Consider the following 23,338-nt stretch of genomic DNA (forward strand, 5'->3'; position numbering starts at 1 on the left):
ACACACACACATACACACACACACGCTCCCACAAAACACATACATATACATAGTGTCTACTTCTCTCAGTTATTGACTGGGTTTATCTAACATTCTATTTAGACCCCCCCCATCTGTGAAGTAAACTACAATTTCTTTCCCATCAAGGTTTTGAAATACTTCTTAGATACATTTGAACCTACTCTTGATTGAACTGCAGTTCTGGGAAAGGGCTATGAAAAATAAATTGTAAATAGACCTTTTCAGAGTCCCAAACAACCCCCTAGACAATCAGGAATGTGTCCAAAAAACAATGAAATTTTTTTTTGCCTGAATTCCACAAAGGCAGCTCTTGAATTTGATTTGTAAAGAGAGAAATGGCAGGCAAGAACAACATTCCTAATATAACTCCCCGCCTAACTAAGGTGAATCTGGGTCTAGTGGCAACCACCCTCCCTCACTTAAATCCAATTCACTTGCAAGTCATGAGCATCACCTTCCTGGTGTCATCTCTGAGAACAAAAGACAAACAACATCAAATGAGGTGAATGAAGATGCCCTGGAACAAAACGATATGTCAGCCCACTGTTTCTATCTTCTGAACAAATAGTTTGTTAGCTATGAGAGTTGAGCAGAATAAATTCTACTGGTCCTACAAAATAGTCAGGGGCTGGATTGTGAATAGTAAGATTCCATATGCAAATAAATTGTGTGCACATATATAACATACAAGTATAAACAAATGAATTTGCTTATAACATTCTATCAAATAATTTATGTACTTGGCACGGTTTTCAAAACATTTTCACATACATCATTTATTTTAAGTCTCATAATACTAGCCCTATAAAGTAGGCAAAGGGTTAGTATTATTATCCCATTTTAGAGATTATTGAATGACTTACTTGTGCCAAATAACTAGTTAGTAAAAGAGTCAGGACAAGAACCCCTATCTCCCTAATCCTAATTGTCTTTTCACTATCATGGAAATATGTGTAGAGTGTACAGCTGTCTCTTTTCCTTTCCGTGAAAAGTGGTAGGAGTAAGAGGAGCTTTGGGGAACTTAAAAGAAGTAACTCGGTCGGCCAGGTGGGGCAGTGAGTAAGAGCGCCAACCCCAGCTTTGGGAGACCCGGGATCGGTGCTGGCCTCAGATACTTGGCACCCACACAAAATAACTGGCCGTGTAATCTTGAGCAAGTTACTTAACCCCAATTGCTTAAAAAAGAAGAAGTAACTTCATACACACATTAGCATGAAGGATCATGGTCAGAGTCAGAGTAAGAGGGACAGAGAAACATTGTACAGCAACATTGCCCCTTTTCCAGGCTGGCTGCTGATTCCACTTACTCCCTTTCATGGTAAGCTAGCTCGGACCAAAAAAGGTGATAGGTTCCCACCAGCAACCAGACGAACATTCAACTCTCCTGTGTTTTTAGTTCACTCTAGATCCTATATTCCCATTTAATGAATGGGCAAACACTTCAACTCCGTGGTATTTGGTATTTGTAACCGATGACCAAACTCATAGGAAGGTGAGTCAAACATTGTTTGGGAAATTGGTGTTACAAAGACAGTGAGGTGGTATCTCTGAAGAACTTTGGAATCGATTATGAGACATGGGAGACACGGTACTGCCCAGAACGGCACGTCTGCATTTTGAAGAAGGTGCTGTGCGTGCTCTATGAGCAAAGCAGAATTGCAGTCTCATGTTCAAAAGAGACAAATATAGAGACATTTCTGCTCCAAAGGTTCATATGGACTATTTGTATCTGACCTGTGGTAGAGCCTTCTGATCAGCCATAGCTGGACACACAGTACCTTGACCCTGACATAATGCTGTCGTTTTGGTTTTCTTTGAGCACAAAGGACAACATCCAGGTGGTGTGGGGGATAGAATGTCGGACCAGGAGTTGGGCAGATCTAGGTTTGAATTATGCTTCAGATATACACTGATTGTGTGATCCTTAGCAATCACTTAGCCTCAGGCTTTCCATTTGCCAAATAGGAAGGATGAGAGCACCTACAGATGACAAAATATGTACAAGGATTGGGAGACCTTTGGAAAAAACATTAGCTATTGTTATACTTTCCTTTATTCATTTGCAAGGCCATAGCCAGGGGGAACTAATCAAATTCAGAATGTGTATGTCCTAAAACTCCTGGGTCCAAAGGTAGAATGTCCAGGAAGGAGATCATTAGGACTTCCAACCTATTGGTAGAAGTGTACTGTTTATTACTGTATATTCTCCCCTTGTTATTAAGTTTTGTTTGTTTGCTTTTTTATTCTATACCAAGAATATAAAATTGCTGTTTCCAATATTCTAGCATAGGCAACCAACCAACTCTGTTACACTAACACCATCATGATAGCAACTATTGAAATATAGCTTGTTCAAAGAAAGGCAGTGGGTGGGGGCTCAGAGACAAATTCTAATTGTTAAATCTCCAAATGCTCGAGCGAGCGCACACACAGACACACACATCCCAAGACTACTTGGGGAACAACCTCAATAGTGAGAGACTGTCATACACATAGATAACATTACACTTATGAAGCATTTACCATCATTCCATGGGGCAGACACCCCAACCTTCCCCATCGCCCCACCTCTTCCTATCCCTCAACTGTCAATAACCAACCCATGGGTGGGAATCCCCAACTAACAGTGACACTTGGTAATTAAATATTTGTATATTGTGCTCAGGTATTAAATATATCTGTTATGGGCAGGTAGGTGGTATAGAGGATAGAGTATCAGGCCTGGAATCAGGAAGATCTGAGTTCAAATTTGACCTCAGACACTTACTAGTTGTGTGACCCAAATCACTTAATACTTATTTGCCTCAGCTCCTCACTTGTAAAATGTGGACACATCAGAGAAGGAAATGGAAAATCCAGTATCTTTGTCAAGAAAACCTAATGCCTAAAAGGACATGGGGTCATGACAACTAAATAACAATATCTATTATATGATAGAGTCACCTGTAAGTTAAAAGGACTGGTATTTAATAAATCAAACCCCAATGGTACCCTGTAGTGTTCCTCCTAGAAGGATTCTGGAATAGTACTATAAGCAGAGATTTAGAGACTCTTCTAGGGAAATAAACAGAAAGATCACTGACATTTTGTTTAGTTCTTTCCTTCCTCCTACAGCTGCATCCCTCTTACTCTATTCTGAAATGTGTAGCATCAAAATTCAGAGAAAAAAAGTGGGGAGAAGCTTCCCCACTTACTAGGATCTATCCTAGTAAGGTGGGAGTGGTAGAGAAGTGAGTTCAGATTCCAGAACCACTGAGGGAGAAATAAGAAAGTGGAAAGAGTTGAGAAGAAAGAAAAAGAATGAAGAAGAGAAAATATTGGCAAATAAGTGTGAGTCAATGGAAGTGAAACACAAAGGAAGACTGGTTGAAGAGAAATTGAAATCGAGCAGTAGAGGAAAGGTGAGGGAAAGATAAAGGAAAGAAAGAAGGGATGAGATCAAAATCGAGGAGAATAAAAGAAAGGAAAAGAGAGGAATGGAGAGGTGCAGGAAGAGAAAGGGCTGGGCTTTTACAAAAGTAGTTCAGATCCAACCCCACTTCTCTCAGAACTTTCTAACTCTACCAACCCCTTCCCTCCTCAAAGCAACAAAAATTCGAAAGCTACTATTGTTTACTAAGTTTCTATCGGAGGTCTAAGTGAATTAGAAGTTTCTCTTGTAGGTCCCCATCTGCTTCCCAGGACTATTCTATGGGGAAATCCCTGCTGTCAGCTGAACAGCTCAGTCATGTTAGTAAATAATTAACAACTGGTTCTCTGAAAAGGCAGGATCCACTTTTAAGTTTAATCTTCATTATTTTCTCCATCGCTTTCTTAAGTCTAGACAATCAATAAAACAATAAATCAAGCGCTAATTTGTAGCATTTTCCTATTTCTGAGGTGTAAATGTTCATGCTGAAATTCAGCAGAAGATATCATTCAGGCCTAAGTTCTGGGAAAAGTAATCTCTGGCTCAGAAAGATTCTCCACCACACTCTTGAGGCTCGAGTAGATGAAAATACTGAGAACTGCTGAAAGTGAGAGAGAACAGAACTGGGACATTTCACCTTTGTTTACATCTTCGAAATCCTTAGAACTTTCCCAAGTAAGCCTCAACCACTGTCAAACACCATTTTTAAAAAATGAAACATGTTATCTAAACATATTAACTGACTGAGCAAATGTGGATAAGAACTCCTACCTCCACCCCCAAAGGATGTGTATAAGAAATGATTTCCTCATAGAACAATATTGCCTTCTTGGTGGTGTAGAGCCAAATTCTCTAACTAATTAAGAAGTAAGTTAGCAATAGACTTTCTTTAAGGGTAACCTGAGATGAGAAGACCCTTAGTCTAGAACTGTTCTCTGCAAATATTATATAACCTTCTTTTCTTTACACTCCTCCCTGCTCTGGAACTCAACACGAAGATGCCTGAGCAAATACAACTGCCATGAAATTAATATTTTGGAGATTTGAGGATCAATGGGCAAGGGGTAGGAGGAACTTAACAGAGAAAGTATAGCCTCTAGGTTTAGACTTTTTTTTTTCCTAATAGGAGGCCTGTCTTCTACTTACACCTTGCCTCCAAGCCACAGGCAATGTGAAAGGAGAAAACTATCATCTGAGCTATCTTGCAGGAAGAGCTCTGAGAAAGCATCTTCCTCCATCAATCTATCTAGGCATTAACCAAACAACAGCATTTATTAAAATGTTTATTTTGGGGCCTCTACTGGAGAAGAAAATGAAGTGGAATCTGGAACCTTCTATGAAAGGAAAGACAATAAATATAATAGTATTGACGCATTTATATGGTGTGCTACAGTTTGTAAGGTGCTTTCCTCATAAGAGCTTCCCAAAACTTGTTCTATAAGCTGGTTTTTTTTTTACTTTTTAATTCCTGTGATTGGTAAAAAACAAAATAAAAAATTTTAAAAAAGCTGTTGTTTTAATTAAAGAAAAGGGAGGAGGGGGTTTCAAAATGATGTTATTCTAATTTGCTGGGACAAGCTCAATATTTTTCTCTTTTTTTTCCTCTGGATATTTGTTTTTGAAAAAAAATTAAAGGGACAAAAGTGGTACCTGGGGAATCCTCAGTAAGAAGGCACTGAAATTGCAGTGGGTACCTACAGTTGCATTTCAGCTGACATTCACAGGAACCTCTGCATGGTTATGAAGAGAGTCACCTCCTCCAGTGGAACATGTCTGTCATATTTAAGATAAAAACAGTAAAATGCTTTAGAATTGTCCCTTCTGGAGTTAAAAACCCACTTGGCAAACAATCATTCTTTCATTCGTAAACCCAACATGTTTGTTTTCAATGTTGCCTTAATCTAATCTCTACAGGGAAAGATTTTAATGGATAATTTTGCAATAAGATAGAGTTTCAACAGTAATTTCCTAACAAGGCATGAGCAAACGCATTACATTTCATATGAGATATTTAAAAATCTAATCGTGTTTGTCTCTTTAATTCCTAACACATAGTACAGTGCCTTGCAAGCAGTCGGTGCTGAAAAAAATGGTTGCTGTTACTATTGCATTAACAAGAGGTTGCTTGTTGCTGTGCAAAGAACACAGGACGAGAAATCAGGCGAGAGCTCCAGGTTCTAATCCTTGCTCTACCGAAAACTTGCTGGGTGATCTCAGGTAAATCACTATCTCCCTGAACCTCAGTTTCCTCTTCTAAAAATGAGGTGAATGCAATAGATGACCCCTTTGATGTTCTCTGACTTTGTCCAATAAATTCCTTCTCCCTGGATTTGGCAATTCTGTAGGCGCGGGCTAGGCTCATGTTTCGAGACTCAGAAATGTTGGGGAATTTTTAGATGACTCGGTTAATTTGAGATACCACTAATTTTATTTCAAATTCTCCAAAGTCTGCTTAAACATTAAAATGGTTTATCAAAGAGTTACCACTTTGAAAAAAAAAAAGCTGTAAGTAGTAAAGATTCAGTTCCGAAACAAAGAAATGACAGGGTTTCTGCCAGTAAAGATAAAGAATCACCATCTGTAACTTTAAAAAATATATAATTTTTGCCACCAGATACAAAAAAAAGGAATAATATGCGTTAGTCTCTATGTATTTCATGTCAGTTTTTTTTTTTTTTTTTTGCGGCGTAGTTTTAGGAGCTTTTAAGGACTTGAGAAATATAAACTAGCCTGATTAGGAAATATATAGTAAATTTAAACTCCTCATTCATCTGGAAAGGGTTGCTCGAAGCTTTTTATCGGACATTTAAGCAAAAAATCGTTTTGCTTTGTTTTGTTTGTCTGTTTAATATATTCTGAAGGAAGTGTACAGAAGCAAGAAGCTAAAACTACACTGTGGTTTCCTTTCCGCCCTGTGCCTTCGGGCTAAATTTGTCTTAGGATGTCAGTCCCAGGCCTTCCTCGCTCTCCAAGAGAATCTCACAATTTGCATAAAGCGGTTGAACTAATGACATTCCAGTTGGCGATCTTTACTTCCAAGTCTGGGGACAGACAAAAAAAGAAAGAAAGAAATTCTCCCAATTTTTTCTTTAAGATACAATCTACTCACCCCACTTCACTCCATGAAAATAAGGGGAGCTCACGTTGCCGGGGGTGGAGCTGTTATGTGTAAACAGAAACCCAGTGCCATCACCACCAGGACTGCTAGGGAAAGAAACGTAACTGCGACAAGTATCCAAGAGGCTTTTGAACTCCTTCCCAGGGAAGAGAAAAACTTTTTCACAAGGCATTAGTAAATCAGGGGGAGGAAAAAAAAACTTAAGAAAAACCTAGAATCTGCTTAGACACATAGCCTCCAACCCGGCTAACGTGGATCTACCGGAAGATTCTTCCTCCCCATGCACTCAATTCCCAGACTCGCTGGTACACTCTCACCAAAAACTCCGAAATGCAAGCGCTATCAACAGCGCAATAACCCGCGCGCTCAGGCAGCTCACCCGGAGGTCAGTACTCTCCTTTGGGACGTGATGAGTCCTGGACCCACTTGGTTTCTCTTCACTTTCAGGGACTTGACTGCAGCAGGCGAAGCCTCTGGCCGCTGGCCAGTTTAGTGTGGGCATTCTCTTTTGGGGGGAAATAGGGAGGCATGGCAAAGAGAAAGAGTGGGGTCCTCAGAGAAGAAAGCATTTGTTGGCATTTTTCCTGTGCTTTCCTTCGGTGATTTATTTTAGGACACAGGAGAGACAGGTTTGCAGTGTAAGGTACTGTGTGCGTTTGTGCTTAGAGAGAGGATGAAAGAGAGGAACTAGTATCTCCGAAACGGGAAAGGGAGTAGGTAAACCTCCACCAAATCGACTTTTCAAGCCATCCTAACCCAAATTGTTTAAGGTTCCTAATTCTTCTCTGCAATAAACAAAAAGACCGCGGCTTTTGCTTATTTATTCGGATCAAGAATACAGAGCTAGAAGAGACCTCTGCAACCAAGAAACTGAGTTCTAGAGAGGTTGAGGGACTTGCTTAAGGTCACACAGGTAGCAGCTTCAAAGGTGGGATTCGAACATAGATCCTCGGACTTCAGAGTCGGTACTCTTTTCACAGTGCCATATAGCCTCCCTAAGCCTTCCCTTCCTCTCTTTTTTAAATGAGAGTGTGTAGACATCCCGAAATTTCCGTACTTAAGTATGTTTCCTTATTTTATCCCCCCACAATCCCCCAAAGCCCCGCCACATACACACACACACACACACACACACACACACACACAAGAGTCACCATGGTCAAAGAATTCCAGTATTCCTCTCCTGCCGGGCAACTTTCTACAGACCAGGTTTCCAAGGACTTGACTACCAGGTCCTTTGACAGCAGCCCCAGCCTGTAGCCAGGACTATACTCAAAACTTCCCTGGCTTTAGGTAGGACCTGCCAGAGCTTGCGTTTCATTGGCATTGCCTTGCAGAACTCAGGCTTTCTCCACCCCAAGATAAGGCATTCGAGGTAGACAATGTGAGCAGCTGTGACTGCAGTCACATTGTCGCCACCAATAAGGTTTCAGTAAAGGTGAACAGGAGGCAGGTGGGCAGGAGGCGGGAATAGCTGCACAGCCCCCTGAGAGCCTCTGTGTCTTTAAGGAGAAGAAGGGAGGAGGGAGGAGCTGGTTCGTGTTTGCAAAGGGGAGTGCCCGCTGCCCAGGTACAGAGAAGACCTTGCAGAAGCAGAGAAGGGGAACTCGACCCTTCGCCTGGCAAAATATAAGCGAGGAGCAAGCTGTCAAGTGGTGTCAGTTCCCCGGCGCCCAGGGATGGGTCCCGCACACACAATCCCTCTACGCCTCGGACCCCCTGAGCGCAATTCTGGCCCTCTGCACTTCTGGAGGTGGCCGTGAGTGTGGATAGTAGGTGCGAGTGGGATTGGAGTAGAAAATGGAAGGTTGCCGAGAGAGAACCTACCTCAGCACCGGATACCGCCTGCAATAATTTCTTGCTCCGAAATCCTCCCTCAAAACCCCCTCCCGCCAACTCCCAACACTTTAAGTACAGAGCCAAAAGCCTTTTTGGACTGTCTCCCAGTCGCCCCATACCTGATGCAAGGTAAGACAACTGTGGGCCGACGCTCAAAACTTGCAGAGCCCTGCGGACTGTGACTTCGTGTCTGCTACTGAGCTTCCTCCGCGCTTGAGACCTGGGATTCCCCTTAGAGAGCGAGTTGTAGCGAAAGCTTCCCCAAGCCCGGCCGCTTTGCACCGGCCTGGGCTGCATCTCTTGCTACAGCACCCTCTGCCACAGACAGGCCCCGAGAGCCTGGGCCCGGGCCCCCACTTCTCCCCTAGAGGAGCTGGGTGGCCAAGGCCCGGCCCAGGGGATGACTGAGGAGAGGCGGCATTATCCCCAGCGAGACCTCCCCGAGGACAGGGGCCTGCAGCATCCGCCCACCCCAGTGGCCGAGACTGCGTGCAGGAGCCTCCCCCTGATGCCGGTAGTGAAGGTAGAGAAGGAGCCCGCTGCCTGTGAGCCCTCGGGGGGCCTCAGCGAGCTGGGGGAGCCTGTGGTGAAGGCCGGCGGCGGAGGTGGCGGCGGGCGCAGGAGGAAGAGGCCCCTGCAGCGAGGCAAACCCCCTTACAGCTACATAGCGCTTATCGCCATGGCCATCGCGCACGCCCCGGACAGGAAGCTGACCCTGGGAGGCATTTACAAGTTCATCACGGAGCGATTCCCTTTCTACCGGGACAACCCCAAAAAGTGGCAGAACAGTATCCGTCACAACCTCACTCTGAATGACTGTTTTATCAAGATCCCCCGGGAGCCGGGTCGCCCAGGCAAGGGCAATTACTGGGCACTGGACCCCAACGCCGAGGACATGTTCGAGAGCGGCAGTTTCCTGCGCCGGAGGAAGAGGTTCAAGCGCACAGACCTCTCCACTTACCCGGCTTACATGCACGACGCGGCGGCTGCGGCGGCCGCTGCGGGCATATTCCCTAGCTCCGTGCCAGTGGCGCGCCCTCCCTACCCTGGCTCCATGTATCCTAACGTGGCAGCCACCATGAGCCCAGCGGGCTACGGCCAGACGTTGGGCCCCCACTCCTCCGTCTACTACCCGGCGTCGTCCCCCGGCCAATGCCGGGTATTCAGCATCAACAGCCTAGTGCACGGACCTGGAGAGCTCCTGCAGCAGCAGCCTGCGCCGCCGCCCGCGCTCAGACCCCCACTTAGCCCGGACCTCAGCCAGGCGCCCTCTGTCGCCGCAGGTTCCTGCTCCTTCGGAGCCTCAGCCGCCGAGGCCGCTGCCTCCTACAGCAACCCGGCGTGCAGTGGAGGAGGCGGAGGGGGCGGTGGAGCCGGGCCAGCGGGGGTGCTACCTCGGCCGTCCAACCCCATGGCCTACACCTATCCAGTTACCAGCGGTCACCTACCCATGAACCACGGGTCATATCCTCAGGGAAACAGCAGCCAGCTGTTTGGGGCGTCCAGCCGGCTAGCAATGTCCACCTCCCCACCGGGAGCCAATGACCCTGTGGACTTCTATGGCCGCATGTCCCCGGGCCAGATCAGTTCGCTGGCTCACAGCTACAATCCCGGCGGGCAGCTCGGGGTCGGCCCCAACGCCTACCACGTCCGGCACTCTACCTACTCCAGCAACGTGGAAAGGTTCGTGTCGGCCATGTGAAAAAATAAAGAACTCCCCCCCCCCCCTCCACCCGAGGCGCCAAGGGAAACTGTGGCAACACAGACCCCACCCCCACCCCCATCGGGCAAAGAGTGCCCTGGCGGCCAGGCCTGAGTGGTGGGAGTGTGGGGGACCAGGAGGAAGGTAGAAATTACCCAAACTGTGCAATATAGAGAAAAAACAGTTGTGAGTCTATGTGTTGGAATGAGGGGTACTTGAGGGATAGAGGGAGAAGGAGACAGTGCCTTCATACCTTCAGGAGAGCATTGTCTCTCCGCCTTGGGAGAGGCCAGGGCCTCAGCTGAAGGTTGCCCCAGAGTATCCCGCCCTCACACAGCGCCCAGCTAATTACAACTTAATGTGCTCCATCACTATTCTTGTGCCCTCGTTGGTACAGAAGTCTTCCACGGGGCTCTAGAAGGACGAAATACTCAGGGTGCTCTTCGTGAATGAGGACCTTCTGTGCGGGGTGCAGGGAGAATCCGACCAGGAAACTGGAACGGAATCAAGGACACTGGGTCCAACCCGCAATATTCTGCCAGTTGCGTGTTTGGTTGAAAGAGCTGTTCCCCGGGTAGCTGGTCACCAAACTGCTCAGGGGCGTCTGCCGAAGGGAGACGTGCAGCCTGTTGCTTTGTTTTATTTTGTTTTAATGGCTTTCTTGCCTTTTCACCCGGGTGATATGTGACATGAATTCATTCCAGAAAACAAACAATTGGCTGCTTCCTTCAAACTTTCTTTGTATACCCCGAACAACGGGCATTTTTATACGGTGTCTGCTCCTCATGGCTTTAACATTCTAATAAATGTCTCTGACAGCAGTCTGTAGTTTCATCTTCACTGAAACATGAAAGTTTGTGAGGGCGCAATCTTGGTTCCCCCGATGTTCATTACTCTACTTCAGGTGCAACATTTCAGCTCCAGACCTATTTTCACTTTGGTCGCTGGTGTACAAGTGTGATGGAAGGTATGCTCAAGGAGACTGTAAAAGGCATGTAGGAGTTAATAAAGGAAACGCTAGACTAGGTCGAAATCTTGCAGCAGTACCTACAAGTCTCATTTCCACATAAAATAGATTCGAGAGCCTACAACCACTGCTCTTTGGCTTTCAGGAAAACTAAGTTTGTAGTGAGGTCAGAAAACCATGAGATAGGAACTGGGACAGGAACAAAGAGACAGACAGAGAACAGGGACAACAAAATACGAGAAAAGGGGCTGGGGGAAAACACTGGTTTGGTGTCTTCCCCGCTGCCCCTACAACAGGGGGCATCGAACACAGGTCGTTCTAAATAAAAGTCAGAATTGGATTGAAAGGCATTGTGACTTTTCCTCCTTCAATTCTGAGTAGTTACTATTAAATAGATAAGAATGGGGGGAGGGTTTGAGGGGGTAATAGAACTGCAATCAAAAGGCAATGAAAAGAATTTTTTTATTATTCAGTGGTTTGGGGTAGTGTCCGACTCTTTGTGACCTTGTTTGGGGTTTTCTTTCCAAAGATAGTGGAGTGTTTTCCCATTTTCTTCTCTAGCTCATTTTTCAGATGAGGAAACTGAGGCAAATGGCGTTAAGGGTTAAGTCCAGGGTCACACAGTTGGTAAGTATCTGAGGACAGATTTGAAATCTATACACCACGCCACCTAACTGACCTAATGGGGGGGGGGGGGGAATAAGGGGAAAGAAGTGGGCTTTCTAACAAACAAAACAGAAAAAGAAGAAAAGCTCCGACTGCTGGTTGGTGCAAAAAGCCTTTCTCTGATCCCAGAGAAAGTTTAGGGAGCTAACTTTTGTTTCTACCGAGAAATTTTTTCAAATCTAAAATTTTGTCTCTGAGGAGCTATTGAGATTCTGTCTTCGGACCAACTTGCTCGTATGTAAGTGGTTGGAACATCTGTAATCTTTAAATGTGGTAGAACTCTGCTTCTGCCTCAGACAGCATCACAAGTATACTACTCAGCATTCTAGTGCATTTTTTTTAATGGTGAAGGACAGATTAGGAAAGATACGGAGTTCAGAAGGGAGTAGGGAGTTGTGGATTGCTAAACTGGCCATCTTTGTGAAAACCACTGATGATTTCCCAGAATGACACAAACAAAAATGATAATATCCACAGAGAAATGCAATCTTTGGGTCAACCCCCAGAATCCCATATGCTTTTCTTTACAAGTGTTTACAAACTATCCAGGCCTCTATATTTTGATTCTGTTTGCTGTGAATTAGTTTATCCTCAGAAAAATATTATTGCGTACATACAGTATTGGAATATAGATATAAATAGTTTTGTTTCTATATATAGTAACGCATACATTATCAACTCTGAAAACAGAACTTGGTGTGTATTTGTGTGTCTCTGTGTGTGTATATGTCCTGGCCTGTGAATTCTTCCATTTAGGAAACTTCCAGCATGAAAATTCCTTCCACCAATGCAGACATCAACTTGACTGTAACTATAGTCTAGAATTGCTTACATCAAGAGCTCTTAACCTGGGGTTCACAATTAAGTCTGGGGATAGATTTTAAGGGATCTGTAGATTTTGAGTGGAGGAAGGAAGTTCATTTTTATCATTAGCATCTTAACTAAGAGTTAGCATTTCCTTGAATTATGACTTAAAAAAAACATTAATGTGAAAAAGGTTAATATTTCCACCAAACTGCCAAAGGGGTCCCTGACGAAATAAATGTTAGGAAACCTTGGTTATCTAAAACTGACAAACAAGCATATCATATCTCATTCCATATTTGCATGTGAATTACACATATACTTAATTGCCTAATTTTCACCAGGAAGTGGAGTGGAATGGGAAAAGTATTCAACTTTGAGTCAGAAAGACCCGAGTTTGCTTACAGGCTGTGCCTAGAACTACACCTCTGACCATTTGCTTATTTTCTCGTTTTTTGAACCTATATAAAATGGGGATAATAAAACTTGTTCTACAGTACCTCATTGCATTGTTGTGAGAAAAGTTTACAACACATCGGGGAGAAATTGCTCAGTTTGGCCCAAAAGGAAAGGAAGGAAAGTGTGAAAAGGGGGCTGGATTTTGGAAAGAGAAGGAAAACCTAAGAGGCAGAGAATCTAAGTACAGGCCATTATTGTTTCTTTAAGAAAAAAATCACTCTGAAGCATGAGTATCAAGATTTTCTTAGACCATCATTACGATTTGGGTAGATTCAAACATTTTGCTGATAAAAATTTGTATTTTATTTCCTTGGTGAAAGCAAAAGTAATGCCAGTGGTAAGATAGAAGTGGCCCAGAATGAGCTCATTTGGAACCAGATTTAAGACATTACACTGGGTAAAGAAAAGAAATGGCTTCTTGATTTCCCCGATAGTGAATCTGCAATTATTCGGTAGAGAGAGCTCCTGGTTTGGGGAAGGATACAAAGTGTATATTCTTGAGGGGGGTGGGAGGGAGTTATAAACTACTAAGGAACTTGTAAAGTTTTGAGAAAAGGAAAGAATCCAACATGCTCACTTCTGTCTCCAGGAATTTTTGTGTATTTAGCGAGAAGCTAAATCAGAATGCAAGGAGACCTAAGGTGTTCCTTTAAAAGGCCTGAAGGCAGAAGAGGGGAGAGAGGGATTCGGTGCTTTTTTCTTCTTATTAGTCCAGATCTTCGATTCATCAATGTAAGGAACTCCCGGTGAGAAATGCTCTCAGTCAACGCAGATTGACATCTACTTAGGCCAGTGAAAGGGTAAGCAATTTACCCAGAGTCACACATAGGTACCAAGAGTGGGCCTTGAACACAACTGTTGTTGCCGTTTGTTGTTATACTACATTTCTACTTTTTAAAGATATTTTCTCACATAAGCCTTTATGTAAACGAATTTTAAGTGAAAAATAAGAGTGCGGGTGGGAGGTGTGAATCGAAGCTTCATAGGTTCTAGTCCGGCTATCACCAAAACAGTTCTCGTTTCTGTTTCTGCCCTCATTTTCCTCAATCTATATAAGCACGGGCTTGAACTTGGTGGTCTCCAAGGGTCGCCCAGGGAATCCTTTTCCCTTCATTGTATCTCTTTGAAGGTGTGGGTCCTATAGTATTAGTATATCTTGTATGTTTCCCCTTTTGACATCGTCAGTATAGGGAGCTAGCTCCCCATGGGGGAGGGGGGAAAGAGGGAAGACTGCCCCCCTCCCTGTAATTTATAGTCTTAGAAAGTTACCTGATACCCTGAGAGGTTTCGTTGACTGTCCCAAGATGACGCAGCTAGTATGTTAACAGAACCCAGTTCTTTCTAACTCAAAATCCAAGCTCTGTCACTATGCCAAGCTTCCTCTCAAGATAGGGCTTACATAGCTTGTTATAATAGCTAACCACCTTTATAAAGGTCTTTATTAAGGTTTACAAAGTGCATCTCTCATAACAAACTTGTGAGGTAGGTAAGGAGGGCATTATTGTCCGAATTTTATGTATTAATTTCACAAAATTAAATTACTTGCCCAGGGTCACAAAGTTTTCAAGGCCAGAGCCAGGCTCAGTTCTAACCAAATCCCGAGCTCATTTTGCTCCACCACTCTGTTTGAATTATGGTCAAGTCTGTGAGCACTTAGTGATGGGTAATTACGTGGGCAAGTCTCTAATTACAGAATTCTTGTGGTAATTCGCCCCACAGCCTTCTTTTTTTTTCCCTTCAAATTAACATTTATAATTAAGCTGGGGAAGCAAGCACAAAAGCAAAATTTCCTACCGCGCCTTTGCCACTAAAATGGAGATTATTAAAGCTCTTTTATCCCTTGAATTGTTTGGTGAGAGGGAAGGTGATGAGCAAACCACACATTTCAAGACTCAAGCCACAGCCAACTAGCCTAACCTCAGAGCACACGTGGAAGATACATCACTATTCTAGCTATTGTAACCATTATTATCATTGCCATCTCATTGATTATTGTTATTGTAACTATTATTGTTATTGCCTTCTCGGTGATTATTGTTATTCTTGTTAACAGTAATAATAGCATCATTTTAATAGGTCCCCGCCAAATTCATCCCAGCTGTAAAATAATTTATGATGCTTCGATACTTCAAAAGATCTGTGGCTTCAGCCGAGTGGAGGTTTCCTCTTCTAATCCACATGGCAGCCCTTCGGGAATTTAGTAGGCTGTCGAATTTGTTGCTATGGCTAGGGGAAAAATGATTGGCCTTTGCCTCCCTTCCGGTGATGAAGGGGAGATAGACCTCAGTCAGATAGCAGACACCTACTCAGTCCAGTGTTCGGCCAGTACTGGAAATCTTTCCAGCCCCATAGGACTTGCCAGAGCTTGCCCTTCCCTGGCATTACCTTCGGGAACTCAGGGTGGTCATGTTGGGGCATCAGAGGAAGATTTTAGTGCAGAAATGGAATCATAGATTCATAGTTTTATAACTGGAAGAGAGCTTAGAGGTTACCCTGTCCAATTCCTTCATTTTACAAATAAGGAAACTGAGGTCTAAAGAGATAAGTGCCCATAGTCCCACAGTGAAGTAAATCTCAGAGCTAAAATTATAAACCAGGCTATGCAATTCCCTTTTCCACACTTTTCCCAGCTAAGCAAGCATAATAACAAAAATTAATACGAATAAGTTGACTGTAAGGTATCTTCCAGTGAGTATATTTTTATGTCGCTATCTAAATTAGAGGAGCAAGGAAGAAATTGCCTTTCAGATGGATGGGTAGAGGAAGAATTTGTAACCATACAAGTCACAGATGATAAAAAATGGACATAAAATCGAGGAGATTTTGCACAAAACAAAATCAATGTAGTTAATATAGCTCTAGCTTCTTAAAGTCCACCATGATTTCTCTCCTAAAAGAGTAATCTTTTAATTTGGTCTCTCAGGCTGAGGGGCTTTAATTTTGGGTATTTGAGAATCTGTAATGCCCTTTTGTGCCACTGTAAAAATGCTTATCTTCCTCGAAATAAAGATCCAAGGGAAACTCACAGTTTGTCCTTCACCTAGGCATCAACCATAAATTGTCATTTCACTCTGCCCAGTCTCACCCACCAGAAGGTGCCTCTAGGAGGCAAGGAAGGTGGCAGACCTTGGCTGTTTCCCCTTTGAGGGTAGCTAGAAGAAATGAAATGACAGACTGCTCTATTTCCCCTCAGGCCCCAGGTGAGGGGAAAATGAGGCTTTATCTTTTACTTGGATTAATTGTTATTTAAATTATATTCACCCTTTCCTTAACTTTCCTTTCCCACTTGCTTGTATCCAAGATCAACAGAAAAGGTCAAAGGAGGGGGGGGGCGGATTAAAACCACAACTAACTTTGGTTAGCTTTCACTAAGATAACAATAAAGTACAAACCACTGCCATTGCCTGGGCCTCAGTTTCTCCCTAGTGTTTGACCAGATTATCTCTAAATCAGTTCTTCATCTCTGAGTGTGTTTTCTGGATTCCTTGGTGAAACTTAGATGCCCAGAATGCTTTTATTACATAAAATATATAAGATTAAAATGTAAAAGGTTACAAAGGAAACAAATTATACTAAAATATTGTAGGAATGAAGGAGGGAAGGAAGGAAGGAAAATTAGTTCTCTGACCTCAGGTTAAGAACCCTTCTGTAAGTAAGGCCTCTTCCAGTTCTAAAAAAAGTTGTAATCTGACTGCCCTTTCTCTGAAGACCCATCTTCCATGGGAAATATATTTTCAATTTTTCTAGTTATGAAAGTGGGTTTTCTATGATTTCCTCTAGAGACCAACAGCAGTATTTCTGGGTTCTGGTGATGAATCGGGATCTAGTTGACATATGTAAAGCACTTTGCTTTAGAGCCTATGTAAATGTAGGCTATTATTATTAATTAATACAATCAATAAGCCAATAATCAATAAGTAGGAGCTACCCAGTGTTGTTCTCCAAATGTTGTTCCCCAAGAAATTAACAAGGTTTTTAGTTCAGGTACCAACCAAGCTTTACAAGCTAGTCGGGGACTAGGAAGCAAACAGATAAGTATTATTTGGAATATGCTGCAATAAGAGCATTCAAGGAGAAACACAAAACAAAGTTCGATTTGAGATCGAAGGGAGAATACCTTGGTTAGATGTTGCCAGGGGTTGGGACTCCGTGGGGTTGCATTTGTGGATAGTTCAAGAATCACAGATATTCCCACCCCCTCCAACCACACCTCCCTTCTCCCCAATCCTCCACTTCACCCTCCTCCTCCCCCCCCCAAAAAAAAACCCAAGCTGTCCCTCCCAAAGTTAAGCTGCAAGCAGAAACTTGCCTGTCTCTGGGGCCATTGAGGGACATACCTCTGCTTTGTGGTGTTGGGAATTACAGTTTGCCCATGTCTAAGAGATGAAATAATTCTCTGAGAAAGTATTATATCCTGGGTTTCTTTGTGGCCGTGTCTCAGGGACTACATATGCCACTGAAGGGACACAGCAATGAAATTGTACATTAATCTAAATTCATTCACAACAGGGCAAAACACTGTTCTCCACAAGCGACCTATTGTAGTGCTTACAAGGACCACAAGACTACAAAGGAACTCATTTGTGAACAAAGCCAAGGATTGAGCTTGGAATAGTCTGGTGGGTCTTTCCTGAAGAAAAATCTGCCTTTGTAACTTGCATCTTCTTGGCCTAGGGAAATGATGTGGTTGGTCCTAAGGCTGGTCAGAAGCTCTGGCTGGAACAGCAGAAGCATTCTCCACAACTGGAAAAATAATTCAAAGAATGTGTCTCATTGACTATGGGTCAGAAGTGTCCTCTCCCTGCAGAAAGAGTAACACTTTATTGTTACCATAATGGAAAGAAAGACTCTCAGAATTCTCTTTTTGCTAAATATATCTGGGCACAAAAAAGATAGGGAAGACTTCCTCATGATAGTCTCCATTCTTCTGGGTGGTCAACTTCTGAGCAGAGGAACAAGCAATAGCTGAGCCAGGATTAGAATTGGTGGGAAACTGAGTCAGTAGTTGAAAATATTGATAAACCAAAAAGTTTGAATTTATGCTCCCTCACTTTCCTTTTCCTATGTGATTCCAACCTGTGGACTACAAATCTTGTGATTGAAATTCCCTTTTTTTATTTTAATTTTTTAGTTAAGCATTTTAAATTAATCTGTTCCTTCCTCTATTTTCCCCCATTGAACAATTTTATTTTGATTCAAAAAAAGTCCTCAATACAGGGCAGGATAATTGTTTCCACGTTAATCCAAAAAAAAGTATGTCTCTTTCTGAATTTTAAATTATTGCCTGTCTATAAAGAATTGAGTGGTTTGTTTCATCTTTATTCTTTTGAATTTCATTGCATTGTGGAATCTCAATTACAAGATGTTCCTGGTTTATTTTGCAGTCTTTAAAAAAAAATGACCTTTTCTTTGTTCTCCCTCCCCAGTCTCAAAACCCCCTAAAACTGCAGGTATAGGGATTAGAACTATGATTTATCTGATAAACAGTAGTCCCAGGTGAGAAAAATTCCTTTACTAATGCAAACCCTCACCTCTCGGCAATTTGTAGTATTAAAGAATTACTTAGAGCACTGATAAGGTTAAGGGACTGGCACACCACCAGCATGTTTTAAAGGCAAGATTTGGACCCTGATGTTCCTGACTCCAAGGCCAGCTTTCTGACCATGACAACCTTCTGCCTCTCAATACCAAAACTTCTGTCAAAGGACATTAGTAAGGCCAGTCCCAGGGTTTCAAAACACCTGAGCAATGTTTTTATTATTATTAGTTTAATTAAGCACGCAAACATGTAACTGGGTAATTATAGCACATGAGCAGAAAGTAAGAAAGAGAAAAGGCTTGAGGATTCCATGCTGGGGTGTATCTAAATGTTAATGTTTTCAATCAGTCCAGAGTGTTTAAGTGTATAAGTATCTGAACCTGCTTCATGAACACTAATTAAATCTATTGGCAGCATGGTAAGACATGAACCGATCGTTTCCCTAGTTTTACAGGTGTGGAAACAATAAGGAAAAGGTTAAGTGATTTGCTAGAAGGCAGAGAGGGTAAGAAACGCAGCCAAGAGGAGCTAAACTCCTACCTCTTTTCTCTATCCACCACACATCCTATGTGCAGTCTAACCTGAGTAAAGAGCTGTATGTGTGCCCAGCAGAGTAAACAAATAGTCTTTGTTTTTATACAGGAGCCCAAATGCTGTTCCTGACATGATTTCATTACTCCTTTCCTTTCACCAGAATTTGGATTGGTTGGTTCATTTTGTAGTAGCCTTTTCTCAAGCCTTGAACCACTCCCCCCACCCCAATTTGGTTACATAGAAATTGAATTTCTCTGAAAAATGAAGGGGCAAGGCAAATGCTAGGAAATCTCCAGCTCCCTTCCAACTCTAAATCCTATGATCTTATAGAGATATTTATAATCTCTCTAATGATCCAGGAAATATTTGTTGAAAAACAATTTCAGACAGTTTATGTTCATTCGTTTAATGCCTGTGATAATAGTAGCTTTTTGGCATCTCACTTATTCTTGAACAACCTGTGAGAGGGAAAGGGAAGAGGTTTAGGTATTATCACTCCACTACCACCTTTTTATTTTTTAAACAACTGAGGAAAGAAGGCACAGGGAGGTTAAGAAATTTGTCCCAGGTAGCAAGTAACAGGAGCAGATAAATGCCCTCTCATATGCTAGTGATGAATAAAAATGATTGAAACAAAATTCTCTGAGAAATGGGAATATCAAGCAGTTTGCCGAAACTGGAGAATCTGAAGGCCATAGAGTCCAACCCGTAGCTAAACAAAGCATCCACGACAACACAACCAGCATTCTTTGTCTGAGACTTCCAAAGAGGCAAAAACCTCCTTCCCGAGGAAGCCCATTTGACTTTTGAATTGTTTGAATTGTCTAGAAGTTTTTTCACCTGTCAAGCCCATATTTCCCTTTCTTCAATCCCCCTCCCACTACATACTCCCCACTGCTCCTAATTCTACCCTCAGGGAGCCATGTTAAACATCCAAGAATATTTGAATTCATTAATCATTTCACTAATGAGAGCTTCCTACACTTTGTCCAGTTACACAAACAGACAAGATAGCTATAGAAGTCAGTCAATAAACATCTGTTAAGGGCCTCCTATGTACCCGGAACTGTGCTAAGTGCTAGGGATACAAAGAAAGATAAAAGATGGTCCGGGCTTTCAAGCATTTTCCAGTCTAGTTAGTAGAGAGGACAATGTGCAAACAAACTACATTTTTAAATTATAAACATTTTTTAATTATAAACATTTACAGATTTCCCACCCCCCCCATGAGAAAAGGCTCTTGTAACAAACTCAAATAATTAAGCAAAACTATTAAGTGATCTCATCTGAAAGTTATTGCAACATTTGACTTCCTTAGCACCTCTAACCCTATCTATTTTTTATTAAATTAACTGCAATCCATTTTCTCTTCCATTCCATACCCCAATAAAAAGAAGAAAAAACATACTTTGTAACAAATATGCATAGTCAAGCAAAACAAGTTCCTTCAATAAAAATAGACATTACGGATATATGTATATATACATATATATGTATGTGTATATGTAAATATACATATATATGTGTGTGTATATGTATGTATGTACATAATTCTGTACCTTAAATTCATCATGGATCATCAGTCTTCTGAAATCACGATTGGTCATTATAATAATTACAATTCTTACAACTTCCAGAGTTGCTTTTTATAGTGTTGTTGTTATGCATACATTGTTTTCCAGGTTGTACGAGTCCCAGCTTTCTAATGAAAACATATATTATCGAAGTTTCTGGAGTAGCAAAATGGAAATAGCCTCGAAAGTGAGCTTCAGTCCCAAGTCCCAATAGCCTTGGGACTGATTCAGAGCCTCCTAGTATCTGTCCAACTTGGAGAAAGTCACTTAAGCTCTCTAGGCCTTGTGTTTTATCATTTGCAAAATGAACCTAATAGTTTATCTACTAACCAGGGTTGCTTTGAGGATCATAAGGAAATGCATGTAAAAGAACTTTTACTTACACATCTACATCTCTAGTTCTGGTCCCTCTCCTGAACATCAAGCCCTCATTTCAAGATACCTGCCAGATATATAATGAATAACTTGTTGGGCATTCGAATCTCAAAGTGTAAAGTAAAATAAATAAAATTAAATTAAAATAATCTCCACTTCTATTCTCTGTCCTTCCCCCCTCAAGCTATTTGGTTCCTTTTTTTTTTTTTTTAGCAATCGGGGTTAAGTAACTTGCTCAAAGTTACAAGCCAGTTATTTCTGGGTGTAGTGCTAAGTATCTGAGCCCAGATTTGATCCCCAGGTCATCCCAACACTGGAGCCGGTGCTCTTACTCGATGAGCTACCTGGCCACCCCCGGCTCCTTCCTTTAATTTCCTGTTTCTTTAATGACACCACTATGTTCCTGAACACCCAGATGAGAGACTGGAGAATTCTTCAGAACCATAATCATAGAATCTTAGAACTAATGAATATATTAGAGATTATCTTTGATTCTTCTCTTTCCTCAAAGACACTCAAAGATCTGACTTGGGGCATTTTCTTGGGCTGTCCCCAAGGCCTGGAATACTTTCCCTCCTCATCTCTGCCTCTCCACTCCCCTGGCTCCTACAAAAAGTCTTTCTCAAGCTTTCTTAATTCTGGAGCCTTCTGTCTGCTGATTATTTTCTATTTATTTCATATATAGTTTGCTTAAATATTTTTGTTTGAATGTGGTCTCGCCCAATAGATTGTGAGCTTCTTTGAGGGCAGGGACATTTTTTTTCCCTTTTCTTTGTATCCCTGGCACTTAATACAACACCTAGCACATAGTAGGTGCTTAATAAAATGTTTTATTGGCTTATTCTTTTCCTTCCATATCCAATCAGTCACCAAGTCTCTTAATTCTATCTCTTCTGTAATTCTCAAATTAGTCCTCTCCTTCACACACATACACACACACATACACACACACACTCCACCTCCACCACCATTTAGCTAATTCAGGCCTTAATTCCTTGGAATTCTGTACTGCCTCCAAACCAGTCTCTGTTTCTCCAGTATCCCCTCACTCCAGTCTAGTCTATACTCAACTTTCAGGCCAATTTTTTTAAGACATCATTCTGATCATGTCATTATCCAAAACAAAGACCTTCAATGACTCTCCACCACCTATTGAATAAAGTGCTGGCACCATAATGTGGTACTCAAGGTCCTTTATGATCTGACCCCAAACTACATTTCCAGCCTTATCCTCCCACCCTCCCCCCAATATAGTCAGTATAATTCAGCTAAAATGGACTACTGGTCATTCCCAAAACATATTCCCCACTTGACAAACCTCCATTGTTTTCCTCTTCCTAGAATTGTCTCAGGCTTTATCTATGGTTGAAAATCCTATTTGTTATTCAAGCCGAGCTCAAATGTCACTTTCTCCATGAACCCATTCTTTTTTGGGAGTTTTCTTTTTGTCTTTTTGGAGGGGGGAAGGCAAGGCAATTGGGGATTAAGTGACTTGCCCAAGGTCATACAGCTACTAAGTGTTAAGTGTCTTGAGGTCGGATTTGAACTCAGGTCCTCTTGACTCCAGGGCAGGTACTCTGTTCACTGCACCACCTAGCTGCCCCCATGAACCCATTCTTTATTCCTCCCAACTAGAAGTGATCTCTCCTTTCCATTAATTTTCAAAGCACTTTGTTGGGATGTGAAAGTCAAGGTAGTGAAGCAGAAAAAAACATTAGACCAGGAGTAAGATCTTGGGTTTAGCTCCTCCCTCCCCAGTCTTTGTGGTGTATTAATTTTCTTATCTGTAAAATGGAGGTAGTAATCGTTGCATAATACAAAGTCATATTTACCTAACATTTTAAGGCTAATCAAATACTTTCATTAAGTAGCCCTATGAGGTAGCCTTTGCTTTGTCCACCTTACAGATAAGGAAACTGAGACTCTAAGAGGTCATTCAGTCATTCTACACACCCTTTGGTGTCCACCTTCACCCAACTCTCTCCAAGAAACTATAGCATGGGCAGTGGCCACACCTCAGTGAAATGGTCTGGGCAGGAAAACTAAACCAGGCTGAGGAGGGTAAGGACAGGGTTCAAACCAATCAGTGAGTTCAGGGGATGAATGTCTACCCCCAAGCACGTAAAGACTTCCCTGGCAGAATGCACAAATGAGAACAATTTGCTTCAAAGGCCATGAAGGCAGATGAAGCAGGTGCTGTGGCCCCAAGACTCCACAGTCATCCACTGCATCCGGGGCCATCTCCACTCATCCAGACTCTTGTCTTGCCACTGTGCTCTGAAATTCTGGAAGAGAGTGAGGCTGACATATTGCCTCATTTAAGTCCATTTC

General features: G+C 42.4%; 1 protein-coding gene across 1 annotated transcript; it reads left to right on the top strand.

Moving 5' to 3' along the window:
- The first annotated feature begins 8,638 nt into the window (after positions 1-8,638).
- On the top strand, positions 8,639-10,089 carry FOXE1 (forkhead box E1). Its single transcript, XM_069095270.1, has one exon. The coding sequence runs from the start codon at positions 8,788-8,790 to the stop codon at positions 10,087-10,089; it is 1,302 nt and encodes a 433-aa protein (XP_068951371.1). The 5' UTR covers positions 8,639-8,787.
- The last annotated feature ends 13,249 nt before the right edge of the window (positions 10,090-23,338 follow it).

The sequence above is a fragment of the Petaurus breviceps genome, unplaced genomic scaffold (genome assembly GCF_028583685.1).
Source record: "Petaurus breviceps papuanus isolate PSGF00001 unplaced genomic scaffold, PetGlider_PUasm1.0 226, whole genome shotgun sequence".
In the NCBI taxonomy this organism is placed as follows: Eukaryota; Metazoa; Chordata; class Mammalia; order Diprotodontia; family Petauridae; genus Petaurus; species Petaurus breviceps.

Bases quoted from the DNA above. Each gene is read 5' to 3' on its own strand.
- FOXE1 (XM_069095270.1), top strand. From the start codon at position 8,788: ATGACTGAGGAGAGGCGGCATTATCCCCAGCGAGACCTCCCCGAGGAC.